Source organism: Rhopilema esculentum, chromosome 17 (genome assembly GCF_057945365.1).
Source record: "Rhopilema esculentum isolate cy_ngs chromosome 17, ASM5794536v1, whole genome shotgun sequence".
NCBI lineage: Eukaryota > Metazoa > Cnidaria > Scyphozoa > Rhizostomeae > Rhizostomatidae > Rhopilema > Rhopilema esculentum.
In genome coordinates, this window is record NC_142831.1 from 4,692,500 (window position 1) to 4,709,621 (window position 17,122).

At 36.3% G+C, this 17,122-nt stretch overlaps 1 protein-coding gene across 1 annotated transcript; it reads right to left on the reverse strand.

The window, feature by feature from the left end:
- Positions 1 to 5,716, reverse strand: LOC135682933 (achaete-scute homolog 5-like). The gene has a single exon (XM_089113521.1). It carries the CDS (start codon positions 5,087 to 5,089, stop codon positions 4,523 to 4,525), a length of 567 nt encoding a protein of 188 aa, XP_088969647.1. The 5' UTR covers positions 5,090 to 5,716; the 3' UTR covers positions 1 to 4,522.
- Positions 5,717 to 17,122: the final 11,406 nt, after the last annotated feature.

Here is a 17,122-nt window from a genome sequence, read left to right on the forward strand (position 1 = left end):
CTAGTTAGACCTTAAACCTGGACCATGTACAATAAGGCTCTTCACGCTTCTGCAACATGGCTTTTGACATAATGCATTTCTTTAACTGTTCTCTATTGCAGGTTTATTGAAACAATAGGAGTATATTTGTGAAGATGAGGTGACGTCGACTAGTTGTACTATAATAGGAGTGAAGATATTTGAAAAAAGGCGAGTGAATATTCGATGCAAAAAGGACAAACAAGAACTTGCATGCATTGTCGGACACATGTATAACATTAAGTTTGCACGAAGTGACAATGAAGTTGTGAATGTGATTGTTGTTTTGTCAAGGCGGCAGTGAATGAAGAAGACCAAGGGGACGACCACAAACTGCATGGAACAAAAATATATCCAAAACTGTACAGGAGAAAATTTGCCAGCAGCCATAAAATCGGTACGGAACAGAGATGAATGGAGGGCCCTCACGGAGATCACAGCAGCGCAATTTCCGCCTTCTGACTAGAAGGACGTCAAAGTATGATTGAAAAAGAAATTGAAGCCATGAAAAGGAGAGGTTGTGAAGTGCTATAAAAAGGAATATTTTGAATAAAGTTGACTGCAGTTGACCTACATTGTCGGTAGCTTTGCTAAGAATTTAAACGTGAAGTGCTTTGAACAAAGTTAAATAAAACCCTAAGGGCTCTTGTCATTGAAAGTAATTAACAACAACAGAACACGATTTTGTAACTGATTCTCTATGGTAGCTTTGGTGTACAGAACAAAGATGGTAACAAGTTGCAACTTCTGCTAATAAGGCATTAAGCAAGAAATTAATGTCTTCAGGATGTGTCTAAGATTTCAAACAATATTGATATGTTTCAAACAGACTAACTATATATAAAATTTCAGGAGTGTAGGGAAAGCCATGGACAATAATATCTTTGGGATAAACATAAGCAATTATCCTAACTAAAACAAGATGACTTCTCTTAAGCTTATCGAATACACACTTTCTTTATAATAACAACCCTTATAAGAAACATCAGGAAAAGATTTTCCCAAAAAATAAGAACAACATAGGAAACAAGGCAGGCTGAAATTCAACAAAACTCAAGAAATAAAATACCAGCAAAAATTAAAAATGAAAGAATAGGAACAGAATAACAGAAGGCGATAAGCAAAATAGCAATGTTTACTTTTTCAAGCAGAGGTTATGTCCGGACACAACATAAGAAACACATGAAGCGGAAATTTTGCGAAAAAGTAAGAAATACTAGACTAAAACTAGAGCCAAGTATTCTTATAGAAGAGCTTACAACTTTTCAGCAGTTTATTCTGACAACCACAGATTTGCTGTAGGAGAGGTTTTCTTCGTGAAAAAACTTTTCTTGGAAAATCGATTTCTCTCTTACATAGAATCTGGAAGATTGCAAATAATTTGTAAAAAAAATGTGTCAAAGTATGATTTGCTATCAGTGGGACTCATTATCAAACAAGTGTGAGTTTTTCGACAAATAACAAATACAATTCAGCACTATATTGAGATAAAGACCTTGCAAGTTTTCTTAATATCTTAAGTGTTATTACCCCAGAAATATTTCGTAGCCTCCAAATGCCAAGAAACGTCACGGAATAGATAGTAAACTAGAGAAAGTGAGATAGATTTGCATGGGGATAAAATCCGATTCAGAAATTAAAGGTCAGCTCAAATAAGATCAAATCCCGTGTCCAAATTACTGGCCAGCTGGAATAAGCCAGTTAAAATAGCTGACAAGTTCCTTATTTTACGTGCATGCTTTGCGGGCGTGCAATATTCTCATTATGTGTGATGTGATATGTACAGATTTCAGGGTTCCAATCTGTAGATTGTATTGATCAAAGTTTCGATTGATTCACCCGAGTTTTGTTACGTGTAAAGATAAAGCCCCGTTTCGAAACTATTGTGCAAGATATCACATAACGAATATGAGGTCACGTTTCAACAAGCCTTGATGTGATAGCCAACGAAAAGAGGCAACATCTTACTCAATAGTTTTGATACAGCTTTCCAAGTGACTTATCATTATATTGTAAACAATTGAATGGAGAAAAACTTGTCATCCACCTCCCCCATCCCCCCAGGCTTTGTAGAATACAGACTGATATTTAATGTGCAATTAAGGTTTGAAATGTTTTCTTTATCGCTGGGCGAAACCTTGATCGTGACTCTTATTAAAGCATTCTCGAAAATTACTATATCTAAAAAGCAAGAGCACGTATTAACCTTTTTGGAACGATGGCCAGGAAGTACGAAATCGTAAACTGAATATGATGAAATGAATTATAATGAAAAATAGAGGGAGTTCATTTCTTCATCGCGATCAAACTTGCGATTATCAAAATAGCGTTAATTTCTTTATCGCGATCAAACTTGAGATTATCAAATTTTCAGATCTTCGACTCTCAAGATAAACTTAGTTGTGCAAATTGAGTAAAGAGGTAAATATAACAAATAAATAAAAGAGAGATTTTGACAAAGTTACAAACAGGGTTTCAATCTTCTATTCGTAATCAACATTATTGAGAAATGATATTATGATAAAAAAAACAGGAGAATATTTTGTAATTTAGCTGCTGAAAGTTCAATATGAAGTCTTGTTTTACAGATGCAATTCCTGTCAAAAGTCTTGGAACACTGACGTCAGTTTCCAAGGGTGAAAATCAATCATCCCCCTCTCCCCCACGGAACCATGTTGGTTTACTATGAAACGGGTTAGGTTTTTATGTAACACTTACTTTTGCGCTTCTTTTATGACATTTTTCTAAATTATCAACATTGTTTTAGGGGGAGGGGGCGAAAGGAGTAATTTATTTAGGAAAAGGAATGAAAGATATAAAATGCAACACAAATTGCTGGTTGTTCCAAGTACTTTGGCAGGCATTGTACATTTTACCGTAGAGGTTGTCACTTATCTAGTTTATCTAGGGTTTTCTCTGACCAGCGGGCCAAAATCAGCCCACTTGAGAGTGTGCTCCGATCCACAGGATCAATTTGAAAGTTAAAATAATGAGAATCAGACGAAACATTTTAATGATTCCCAAAAAGTTATTAATGTTGAAGAGTTTAACCTACAACAAGAAGTTGTAGGGAGTCAATCTATGTTTTGATTGTTTTTATGCCCACGTGGACAATGATATAAAATAATTCCTAGATTTTGATAAGTTGATCAAACCTGTAAATACAATGGTATATTTTCAAGTTTCAAATACTTTGAAGTTTAGTGCCTTTATACAAGCACTGTTGCATTGTTATCCACACATTTATCTAAAGAAAATTAGCTTATTTCTTTTATAAGGAACCCAAGGCTGTTCATGTTTTATTTTTTAGAATGAAAATTAATTAGATGTAAAGATTTTTATACACCAAAACAGAGATAGCGTATAACGTCATTGATATTTTAAGGCAATACTGCTATAGTTTGACTGTTCCGGCCCATTTTTGTCATCAAAGTTGGCCTTGTGTCGCCCCTGAACTAAAATGAGTTTGAAATCTTTCATGGAACTGGTGGCCGAAAATTAAGTTTTGGCTGGCGGAGTATAACAGTCATTTGCACCATGAGAAACCTGAAATTTCGATGAATATGTGAATGCCTTTATGAGATTTTCCTATCTAAGTCTATCGTAAATTCAACCACTTCGACTAGTTAAAGCTTCGACATGGCAAGTCAATCGGAAAGCTCGTGATAACCAAAAAATCATTGATTGTAGCAAACTTTAAATAATATATAATATTCCATAACATAATAAACTAGTCTGTATATACAATATGATTTTAATATCGATACAAGCGAAGCGATTAAAAAAATTCTACATTATTACACATTTCTTTTCATTGTTTGATATATTCTAATATACTTAAATACAAATGTCTTAATTACATAGTAAGCACCTACATTTTAAATTTAAATATCTATTTTAAATACATACTAAGGAAATATGATTGTTAACGTACACAATTTCAGTGAAGGTATGCTGTTTAACAGCATATAAAAACAGTAACGTCTGCCATGCGATTAAATACATAATACTTTTTGTCGAAGTTCTGCTTTGCATAAACTTTAACAGGTTGTCAATATTCTACAGCCTTCGATGGTGCTTAACTTGCAGTTTTAGGATATCGTTTGAGGGCAGTTCAAAATAAGGAAGGTTGTATACAAATAGGGAAGGGTTACGGAGAACTGGATAGCAGTCAACTGAAAAGTTGGAAGGTATATTCATTAACGTTCGAAAGAAAGAAATACGGGTATGTTAGTAAGGAAACACAGAAAAATTAAGGATACTTCAAAAGTAAACTTCTAGTGAAAATAACCCACTAGTCAGTACTGCTGAAACGTTATAATCAACGCCATTCATATAGGCCATTTCATTTGAAGCGAAATTTCATTTTAGGATTCGTTTATGGTATCTGTCTATTACTGAAGCCTACTCTAAATAGAAAGGAAGTCAGAAGGTCTTTAAATACACGATTGCAGGCTTTAGGTATTAGTTCACAGATGCTGAATTATAATTATTTAAACTTTACCTAGACTTGTTCTTCAATTTTCAAAAACTTTCCTGAGTTGCTAGAATCGCCTGTGTGTACCATCTTCCTCTTTTTTCTGCAAGGCTCTGATTCTTTCGTTCCAGCCTCATCAAGAAGTTCTTGGAGGTACTTGATATATTTGATTGCAGCACGGAGAGTCTCAACTTTCGACATTCGCTTTTCGGATACCTCAAGCGGTAGATGATCTCGTAAACGAGCGTAGCCTTCGTTGACTGTTCGAACTCGCATTCGCTCCCGTTCGTTTCGCTTACGGATGAATCCTGTCTCGAAACCGAGCTCGTGAAGAAACGGTAGCGGTATCATAGGTACGGAGATGCTGCTTTGCGCTGCTAGTGATGTGTAAAGTGGGGTGTGAAAGGTGTTGTACGCTTCCATGCATATTGGAGTAGGCTGGATGACTTGCGCTGATTCTCGTTGCTCGTAAAATGGATCTATGTTCTCTTGCGAGAAAGATGCAGTTCTTTCGAAAGGCAAAAACTCATAATTATGTTCTACTGGTGGAGCAGTAAATGCGCTGTTCGGAGAGCAATGCAGTGAGGTGTTCATCTTGTTACGTCTTGTAAAGGCCAAGTGGTCTTCAAGCGAAATTTTCTTTGACTGTTGCTCTGATTAGAATCTGACGTGAACCAGAAACTTCAGGGTTTCTTCTGCAAGCCCAACAGTGTGACTTGCCGAGCAGGTTTCAATGGGAAAAAGCAATTTGCTAGGCACAGCGCACGAATACAGTTGCTTCAACAATTCAAGTTCGATGCCAGAATTGGAATTCTGTTCTTGCTGATGAACAACCAAGAATCCAATATTCAATCAAGATGCAAAAAAAGATTCTCTGATGACAGAATCCCGCTACGAAAGACCTCCGGAATGAATTTAGTTGAAATTTTCTTCTTCCGAGAAGAAAATATGAACACTGAAGTATGCTCGAGGAAATCTGAAAATATTGACGGGTACATCCCCTTTTATAGCAAAATGTCTTCGTGAAGGGTTCTTTAGAAAATACAGCTGAAAAAACCCATTGCCTCTATGAAGAATAGTATTTGCATTTTATTAGCCAATGAGAGAACGGATAGACATGAGGACGAAAGGATGAAAAAGCTACCACGCACCATATCAACTCATAAGGTCTTTGTTCTTTTGTTCGCTTCACAATATGAGACATAGAGACCTAGTGACAATAACTTTCGTAATTAGGAGCTGGTTTATCTCAATAATGACGTATTCTTTTGATGCTTCGAAATTCCCGGCTTACGGCTGACGTATTCTATTAGCGCTCAGTGTTTAAATCAAACTCTAACGAAATATTAAATTAGCAAAAGCGGATTTTAGATACACAGTTATTTTGATTTTTAAAGACTCATCAACTGTTTGATTTTTCAAATCGTTAATTTAAAGGCTAGATGAGAAAGCAACCGGGAACACAACAATACCTTTGAATGATAGTATAGTAACTGATTTGATAAAACTTTTGTAAATAAAAATTTCAAGACTGCATGGTTGGCAGTAAATTTCTTACAACACTCGTCTGAGTATAAAACGTTGAGAAATTACCGAACAAGAATAATTAACTTTTTTATAAATTTTCTTGACCATTCCCCTTGTTGGCTTCAAACAATGAAAAATGCTTGCTTTAGATTTCCAAGAAATAACTTTTTAAAAGAGGTCGGATGGCAATCTTCTATTATGAATGTGCGAATAAACTTGTAGGGAAGAAATTAAGGAAAACACATTACAACAAGATTACAACCTCGCAGATTACAACTAAAATAACCTACACAGTGTGTAGCATGATATAACCAGTAATTCCTAAATGAAGTAGGTAGAGAAGGAACTAGAAACAAGGACAGCATACAGTAACATGCCATTGTCGTCCTCTGTTATCTTCTAAATGAGATAGGAGCATTTAACGATCTGTTCTTGTATAGACGTTTTTGGTTGAGGCATTTAAAGGGGGGCAACCAAGCAGGGTGCAACTTGTTAGGTTGTAGGGAGTTACTATTCTTCCCTCCCAAAGATATTGAATCGTTTGGTCTGATCTGAAATGAAATTTGAATGTCAGAAAGTCGGTCCCGCTTATAGTATAATCTTTCCAACCAGCTAGGATTGGTTTAGATGAAGTCCTTCTTATTTCGTCGCTCGTTGGCTCTACTTGAAGTCACACCCGCGGAAACACTCTTTATTTGCGCTTCTGCACTTGGAACCGCAAAAGCGACCTACTGGGACACAAGGGGACACGTGGGGGAGGGGTAAGAAGGCTTAAAGGGCCGAGATAACCTACGTAAAAAAGTCTTTATTTGTGATACACTTTGAAATACCTTAGCCTGTTTGTTATGCAAAGAGTATCAAGTATTTCTGTTCACAGTAATGTGCTTAATCTTAAGTAGTTATAGTGAGTTATCTCTGTTGTTAAGTGAAAGCATTGAAGAAATAGATATATTCCCTTGTTTCATGGGTTTAATCTTGCTCTCGTTCTTTCTTTGTTCTATTTTCACAAAGGCAAACTTAGCATCAAATTTTGAGACGAGGGCTTTGTCATAACATTGATGTAGAGCAACGAGGTCTTAAAAATTTTCCCGACTTTCCCAGTGCCAGCTCACCAAACGATCTTTGACTTGGACTTGCGTGTGGCTTATGGGACTAGGGGAAATCTTTTTGCGTTGGCGAGTTTATTTTCTGTCGGGTTTAAGAATATTCACGCAAAATTTTATCAAATTTAATCAAATTGAAGTTGCCTGATGATCGCATTACGCATGAAAATCGTAGTAGCAGCTTAGAGCCGCCTTGTTATATACAACAAAATCAAATTTCAAATAATTGGGTCTACGGCAAATCTAGATATTTTGGCCGGCGTCTACGGGAAAAATTTCAGGTCTACTTAGTTTTGGTCTAATTTGAACAATCGTGTGTTAGAAAATATTTCTAGAAGAAAGAAAGAGGAAGTTTGAGGTTAAAATGGGCTACAGTGAGAGAGGGAGAGAGAGAGAGAGAGAGAGAGAGAGAGAGAGAGAGAGATGCGGCACCCGTAGATGAAATCTAAGCGCTTGGTCAAAACTCAAGGTATAATTTATGCAGTATTAGCCTTGCTGCAACTTTTAAACTTATCATTCTCAAATTCAAAGAGGAAAAAGTTAACAGCGAGTTCATTGGTGGTTGCGCTATGAAGCCTGGTCGAATGATCACGGCCAGATTACGAATAGTCTTGCGTATTGAAAGCAGATTATTAAAACAAACATCTACACATCCAGCTGGGGTTATCAAGGACTACAGAGTCATGTGTCTGTTTATCAAATAAAACATCATTGCAACTTGATATGATGAATTGTAGAATCTACTTTAATGATAACGGACCGAATCTCCGCAGAATGTGAATCTCAGAATCCTCTCCTAAAATAGATAGGGTTTTTTTTATTAGACTAAAGAATATTTGAAGGCATTGCCTTATCTAAAAATATGCCTAATTAAGTCCTTTAAATTCTCGTTTCAGAGAGTAGATTTTTCTTAGATTCTTTTGGCTCCTTGCACTAAAGAAACTGTTCTTTTTTAATGGTTTGCGTCCTAAATTCAAAAGCCTTTCAATGTATTCGCTCTTCAGTATATAACCTTGTTTGTTTAACGGCTCTTAGGCGTCGCGTGTTGGAAACATTTTGCAATGATAGACAGAACGAATGATAAAAAACCTGCAACCGTCACGAAATACAATATCCATGGCCATTATTTTGGGCTCAAATAGGTATGACAAATCGATTCTTTTGTGGTCTAAACGCTGAAGCAGTAACAGGGGCGTGGGAGAAAGGTCGCTAAATGTGGGAATTCGATTGTCAAAATGCAAACAGAAAACGTCTGTAAAATCCATTCGTATGCGTGGCCACGTTTTAATGTGAAAAATGTTGCTTGGGTTCTAACATTTTCTTTACTGAGATGCTTGTTTGATGCCTATGGCTACCTTGTTAAGCAAATCGCAACACGAACAATAGGATGAAACTCTATTCTAAATTGGCTTGTCGCAAGTTCAATCTATCTATGCAGCGAGGTACATTCCCGCAATAGAACGGCTACTTGAAATGTAAATATCGGTATCGCTTGCGAGCTACAAAAAGCAATCTCTTTTGATAGCTTAAAACATCAATTAAGAAAAATGCTGATTAAAATATCGTGATTGAAGCAAGTTGGAAGAGAAGCATCCGGGGATCGATTCATAATATAGATTAAAGTTCACGCTCTGAGCCAATCTGTATTGCAGATGAAGACATAATTAATTTTTTCTCTTAGAAGGGGGAGTTATGCCTTTCGAGGCATTGCGCTTGGCTTGAGATAAACCCCCAAAATTTCAGTTATTATGTACTGAGTGTATTGAAATAACAATTTAAGGTATCATTACGAATATGCAATTCTAGATAAGTTCAAATTTAAGCAATCGATAACTGCAAGAGCGTGTACAAAGGTTTGCGATACATAGTAGAAAAGAAAGTCGTGTATGGTCTCGAGGAATATTTAAATATGTCTTTCGAGAAATTTCCTTGAGTTGCAACGAAAAAAATAGAAAAGTTTGCGTCCGGCATAAACTGGAACAAAAACTATCGATTAAAGGTACTGCCACTGTGGTACTGCTCAACACAACGAAAAACAACAGGGATTAATAAATGCAAGATATTAAGAAGAATCTTGCAGACGCTGTTTAATAGTTTCGCACATTCTAGAAAAAAAGTGTTATTGCATTCCTCACGTGAAACAAATATCATTATATGCCGACAGGTTAGATGCAATGATATTCATATGCTATGAAAGCTTGAGATAAACATTAGAGAAGACTATCAAGCAACATTTGGCAGCTAATGATCACGGTCGGCATTGACTTTATATGTGTGAATGAAGAAAAGGCCACTGTAGCAGGCTGCTCGACGGGCTCCAAGGAGTTCTTGCGGCGAAAAGTCGATAAAAATGTAGCAAATATGAAACACCGCAATACGCCGAGATTAAACAACAATAAATACACTTAAATCAGTGAAGGCTTTATACTCTAAATCAGTGATTGACTTTATAGTCTGCCCTTAAATATTACAAATACCCTCCCTCTTTCCATCCACCAAATAAAGCATAGACTTTAAATTTTACCCATAGGATAGTCAATCATTACAAGATAAGAAAATCGATAAGAATTCTAGTACTTCGTTTACGAGAAGCTGAACACGAGAAATTACTTTTCCTGCATTATTGAAAAATTTTACCAGTTTTTTGCGGGAATTTTGCATGAAAAGCGATCGACGTACCGGAGCTAGGCTTGTTCAACTCTTGCTAAAGCACTTACCCATCGCAATGAATTTTCAATGTAAGGCGATAGAAGAGGATCCAAGAAGGAAGCTGTTTTCTATAGCAAAGGAAATCATCATTGAGAGAAGGAGGATAACGACACGCCGCAAAACGAATTGCGAAAATTTGCAAGAATTATGGCAGTAAAGTGAATGTTATTCGACAATTTGAATTTCGAGGGGAAAGAAAAATTAGTAAGAATTATGAAAATTAGGAAATATTGAAAGCTGCTCATACAGGGATAATTATTGAGAGAAGCTTTCTAGCTATCAAATTATTGGGCAGTTTTATTATCATTGCTTGGCAGTAAAATATATATATGAAGTTGAAGTTTGGCAAAATACGCTGAAATTAGGCCGCTGGCCTGAATCTCTTAATATTGCATGAAGGAAATGAACTAAAAACGGCGCGAAGGAACTGCGCAAAAAGAAGAATGGAAGAAAACGAGAAATTATCTTGAGATGCGACATAAATGGAACAAAAGTCAAACGAACTCATATTTCGCCCCGGTATACAATCATTCATTCAAATAAGTGTTACATAAAAAAATGTCGGATTGAAGACAAACATTTGTGCTTAAGAATGTCACTCTAGAAGGCAGAGCTTCCGAGAACCAAATGCGAAATGGCAATGCCAAGCAGCATAGTGACAATACCTCAATGCTATAAATATCTGTTCTTGCAAATTAGAACATAAAAATTGCATTGCGAAATCGTCAGTTGTTGCCTGTATCGGAGCCCTCGAGGTGCTTTGTATGTTGGACTAGCGCAATAAAGGACTTGAAAACATTGTTTTAATAGCTGGCTAGCTGAACACACACACACATAGAGCTTCGATTACGGTTTCGCTGCTCGTGTGGCTTTCCCGTTCGCATCCCTCCTAGATACCGTTATTTGAAGAAAATATACCGAGCGTTTTATTTACTTTTTAACATATAAAGCTAACTTATAGTGTGATTTGATTATACAAGGTCGAGGGGGACAATAACTAGCAAGGGCTTTGCAGTGTACCTAATGTGACGCCATAGCGGGCAAAAATGCGTGTAACAAAAAGGTTATAACAAAAATGAGCAAGAATAAAAAAATCTAAACAAAATTTGAAAAGAACTGATAAAAGGTTTAAGGCTTCGCAAAATGTGATGGCAAGTAAACCGATCGGGTGATTATGATAAAAATGTTTCTTCCAATTCTAATTTGTATTTGTTTTTATCAACGCTTGCAGTTTTACTAAAAACAGTTGTAAGAAACAAAGAACAGCTAAGCATACTCAAAGAAGACAAGAAAAATTGTTAAAATGCAATAGAAGTGACATGGGTGGTCAAGAGCTTCAAACATGCAGCAAGCTGCAAAAGGTTCAAACATTGATCGCCTTACAGGTGCAATCATTATCAAACAGGTAGCGACTCAGGAAATGAAACAGAATAAACCTTTAACTAAAGCTGTTGCTCTTCAAAAACCTTCTTGATTCTCGATGGTCTCTAGCATATCCAGTGGAATAGCTGCAAAAGCAGGTTGTTGAGTGTTTCAAGAGAGGCTCAACGGAGCCAAAAATCTAGAGATTTTCCTCGACCAAGTCATTATTTGAAATTTCAGCACTTGGTAGGATTCTTTATACTTATTCAACGATGTTTAAAAGTAAAAAAAGCTTTTTTTATATAGAAAGGTAGAAAGAGGGGCCTCTGTTTGAATATCTGCTGGTGCAAAAGGTTGCACATGAGTCTGTGAACTGAGGATTCATAGCAAACACACATTTTTACAGGTGAAGAAGGCAAGTGCAAATTTTTACTAACGGTCAATTGAAGATCACTTTAGTTTGTCATCAGTGAAGATATCTGTTACAATTTGGTGCAAACCCATCTGATTTTATCTGTTGTCATAGTTCTCTTGGTTTTATTTAGCATGCTGATGTGTAACCTGAGTAAGTTAACCGTTGTATAAAAGTTATCGGCTTTCTGGAGATAACTTCTACAAGCCCATGACCACAAGTAGAAACTTTATTTGTCCAATATATGGAGGTATTCGTTATTAGAAGGTGACCATTAAGTAGAGAGTCAATTTGCTGAATATTACTCAATTCAGTTCCAACTGAAAAATACAAACGAATTCAATTTACCTTATGAATTGAAGAAAACCATCTTATGTCTGAGTGTTCTTGTAATTTACGATTCCTCATCACTATTGCCCTTTGTAATCACTTCCCTGAGACCTAAGAAAATATGTAAAAAGAAATCATATATATATATATATATATATATGATAATTATGATAATTATGATAATTATGAGAAGAAGATTCACATCGATAAATATAAAAATTTAATAGGTTAAATAACAAAATAGTAAAGTAAGGATTTCAAAAGTAAGCAACCTGTAAAATGAGAAAAATTCCATTTGTAGACAAGACAAGAGCAGTGAAGTACTCAAACTACTGTCGGAGAAATCACGTAAGAATAAAATTTAAATTAGATTTAAAGAAACGAAATTAAAAATAAACTAGCTAATGTTACTTTTTGATATATAATGATTAAGACAAGCGATAAAAACAATGAAGGGATAGAAATTCTGAGTGTTGCAAAAAATAACTTAAAATCAACTTTTCACCAGTCCCGCTGTTGATGTGTAAGGATGTTTGAAGCAACAGAATTTGGGCCTTTTGATGATATTTCTTTAGGCTTTTGCCTTGAAACATCAAATTATGTTTGTAAGAAGTTTACGTAACCTCAGAGGGGCGAGGCATCCATCTAAAATGTTTTAACGTAATGCCGTACACGCATCAAGCGTTATTAAAATAAAAAAGAGATGATCATGTCATTTCAACGCTGACAAAGGTGGGTGAATAATAATTATGGATAATGATTACACCCAAACGTAACAAGGCCGCTAGAGGCTGGAAACAGTTGAAAAGTAAAGAGAATGCTGGTTTTTTAAAATAGAAAAGATGTTTATAAAAAGAATCAGATCTTAATAATGCTTCGTTCCTCGATCCGCTTCATTAAGCTTCGACGAGCTTCGCTTTATACAAATAGCAGATTCTTAATACACGTGGCTCGAACGTAATAAACGGGCAGTCTTGAATAAGGATGTCATTAGTGGACAAATTTTCAAAAGGCGGGGACGGGGGAAACTAGTGGCAAAACGGACAAATATTACCATTAGTTCGAAAACTAAGGGCCCACAGCCTTCAGAAGCCACAAGGAAGCATTCTTTACTTTGTTATTTTACCTTGAAATTGGTATTTTGGATATGATAAAAAAGTTCAAGGGACCCCAAACCTATATGATATACCAGTCCAAATTCCTAGTGCCGTGGCTGCCTCTGTTACACCACTGGTGGAAAATTTTTCTTCTGAACTCAAGCGTAATACCAAAAGGTTTCGATCACTACAATAGCCAATGACTAAAACACTACAGTGCTAGTTTTTTATCAAGGAAAACAGGTGGAGCGTTAGAGCGGCGGAAGACCATTTGGCGGCTTGCGTAGAGAATCGCTGACTTTAGAAAGTGTCGAATTTTGAAATCCCTTTTAGCTGTGATCTAATGCTTTAAAAACGTTTCATTTTTGCCGAAATTCCCTATTATCTCGGAAGGATCACTAAATACCAATAGATATCAAATATAATACTGCATATATAAACAGATGACGTCTGAGACATTACACCCACAGAAAGACAAGCATTTAAATCCATTTGGAAATATTTAGAGAAGCGCAAAGATGGGCGGTAGCCCTCGTTGCAGTATCGAGGTTTTCAAAAGATTGCCATACAACTTAATCTCCTTGCTCACCACAGATGCTTTAAAGCACAGCTTTCAAACCTCAAACAGAAACGATACGCACGCCAAATTCGCCTTAAAAATTCTTTATTTGACGAGTTTAATGTAGAGTTTGATGAGGCTTGCCCAACATGGTTTCGAGATTATGCGGATCTGGTCTAACTTTGAATGCTGTTAACGTCAACGGCATCATTGCGATTACTGAAACTGCTAAAAAGCATCACGAGCAGGGGAATATTGGAGCAAAATTAGGCACGGCAAGAAAAGCCTGGAGATTTGAATTTGTGAATTTCGTGAGCAATCGCCTTCTTATTAACTGAAATACCCAGAAAAACGTAAAAATTGGCGGGGACACGTTCTCGGCAGAATCAATTTTGCATTTCGCATAAATTCGATGAGAAAACATTGGGGGAGGGCTAATATTTTTCCAACGTACCCTTGTGGTGTAATCTTATAATTTTCAATCAGCCTTTACGTAACCAAAAGTTAGTCATAGACCGTCATTTCAAGTAAAACTCGCGTTCTTTGTTGGTAAAGGGGCATTTCTGGTGGTAAAAAAATTGTGATTTAAATTTTTTTGCCTTGTCCCCCCCAGAGCCTAGTGGGTGGCGCCGCCATTGATGGAAAATGCCTGCAACTGCTTGCTGTTCGAATCAAATGTAGAAGTGTGCTTGAGTTTGCAACGGGATGTGAATATTAGCTGGTTGCACCTCCCCTAACGAAATATTTACTTAACAGGTCTGGAAAAGCATTTACCTTGCGAAGAATGAAAGCGATAGGTTACAAGTGTACAGAAGGGCATCAAAGACTCCTGGGAACAAACAAAGATGGGCCTATGTTATCTCGCTGCTGGAGTGCTATTTCTAAAATAGATGCCTGATGTTATGCTTTTGCTTGACAACACAGGTCCACGTTGCGGCCCGCGGTAAGACGTCTACCAACATCTGGGGAAATCGAAACTTTTGCGCTGTCGCGATGCACGAATTAAAACTAAAATAGACTCTCAGAGTGTGACAACATTTTTCAACCTTTGCAATAAAAAATTTCGCATCAAGGTTCAAGAAGAAAGAAATAATTTCGTTGCGTGAAATCAATCACTGTGCAGCTCAAGACCATCTTTGTAGCTGCTTAAAAGAAAACCTTTACAAAACCGATCAAAATAGGCCCATTTTGTGATCGTACATGCAAGATAGACCATTCAAAATCGCGGTTTTTGAATGCACAGCCAATAACAATGATGCGATAAAACGAAAAATTGATAGATACCCTGAGGGCATTGTATGCCAGAGCTTTGGTTAATACTCTTGATATATGTTCTATTTAAAAATTGATCTCTTTTCGTAATAAATCTTAGGTTAACGTGCAAACCAATTATATATGTATTTGACAATAAGATTCTATGATTAATGCAAATGGCATTTTCTTTAAGCAAAAAAACCAAATTTCACTACAATGTTCAATGAGTGAAAGGGTTTTATGAAAATTTACCAGATCAAAACTTTTTTTGGAAGCTTACCAGAATTGATATTCAGGGACCAGGAAGATTCGCCGATTCAGCAAGAGTCTCGTACACTTCTACAATAGAACGATCTTGGATTCTTATGAAACAGAAATGTGTATGACTTCTGATTCATCTTTGATAAAAGATTCTTTAAACATGAGTATCTTTGAAGGACTTTGCGGAAAGCTATTAAGCAATACTATCAAATCCATTTAAAATAGGGAAGATCAAACAGCTGGGAGGATCTGCAAGCAAAGACTTTTTGAACGATTAGTTTCAATTGATCTAGCGAAATATTATATGTGATGAAATACAGTCACAGTACTGAAAACCCCTTCTTGATTCGTGACAATGTTTGCCAAGAATAAAGGAAAGCGTTTCTCGTATGAAATATATGTTTTGCCATAGCAAGCATCTACCTTCCTGTGGAAAAACAGCTACAACCAGAATACAAAGTATTGCAAAACTGATATGACCAACTCGAATTTTATAGCCTTAGGCCATTTAGCTATGAACTGTAATGCTATGAATAATTATCCCTTATTATATTAATTGATAGAATTATACAGTAACTAAATAAAGCTCCCAAGACCGGATGCAGATGGATTTGATCGCATTAAACATTCAAAGCTTTAGTAGATAGCTGCGAAGAAATGAATGGAGATTTATTTGGCCTGACACAAAATATTTATAAGGCAATCATAAATATTAAAGGATGTTTAAGAGAAAGACGGGCCATGTCCGATTAAGTGGCCTGGGCTTCAGCACAAAATTTCACCACTTGTTTCAAGATTTTTTGTTATAATTTTTATAACTGTTATTTGTAAGTGAATTTATTAAATCATGCCTTGCAAAAAAAGCTGTTCACTGCGACCTTCAATAAAAACTATATGGATTCAATCATTTTAATTAGGATTTAGGCGTTTGACAATTCAAGCAGGCATAAATAATCTGGGTGCAAATTTTAAATGCCTTTATATTGGAGAAGAAGCAAAAAACCTTTTCTTTAATTCATCATTAAAAAAACGAGAGACAGTCAGACCAAAGATGGATAAAAGCAGATTATTGTAACTGTAAAAAAGAAGACCTACTTCTACTCAATCAAAAAGCGCTCTTAGCAAATGCTTTATAAACCCTTTAATGTGGGCGTGGCCTTTGTTGTACCCCTCATTTCTCTAAAGCACAGATTAAACGCCAAACATGAGACAACGTTTCTGGACTGTTTGATATTTGCAAATATTTCCAAAAGTAAAGGGAGCACTGCACATGGTCAAAACGTAGAAGGCTGACACTTCTTTGTACTGGCAGAACCCCAGCTGGTTAAAGCACATGAGGGTTAAGAAATTGGGCCTAATTATAAAGCCTGCTCATACTTGGCACCATGTAGAAAATTTGTTCAAATATTCCATGAGTAAACGGTTTTTGTTTTGTCCCCACGTGGTCGAAAATTGATACAAAGTTAGCAGTATCTAGCACAAAGACAGCAAAGTAGTTGGTAACCGACTGAGACGATATGTTATGATAGTGTGCACGTTTTTATTGGAAGAATAGCAGAGTGGAGGAAAGAAAAAAGGTAGACTGAAGTCTGCAATGAAATAAGCCCTTTTGTCTAGCATGAAAAAACAAACATACTTTCAGCATATAGATTCTAATTGATTGGAACAGCAAAGATTAACGTGGTCATTCAAGAATTAGCCTCATTTCGGCGACGAGTGAAAAAATGTCACGGCTTACCAAAAACATCGAAAATCTCAAAATAGGTGGCTTAGCTTAATAGAAATCAGCTGATAAAAGCCGAGAGAATTAATACCTCAAAAAGGTGCGAGATACAGGTGACGCCCGCTGCATAGCAGTGACACGTTGATAAAAATCTTATAGATCTGCTTTGATGCTATAGTCAGTTCACACGAATCTCTTTTAAAAACAAATTAAACTGGAGTGCCGTCTTTTTGGTAATTAAAAAAGCAAAAGGATAAAATAAGTTTGGTTTGGAATCTGCCTAGATAAAA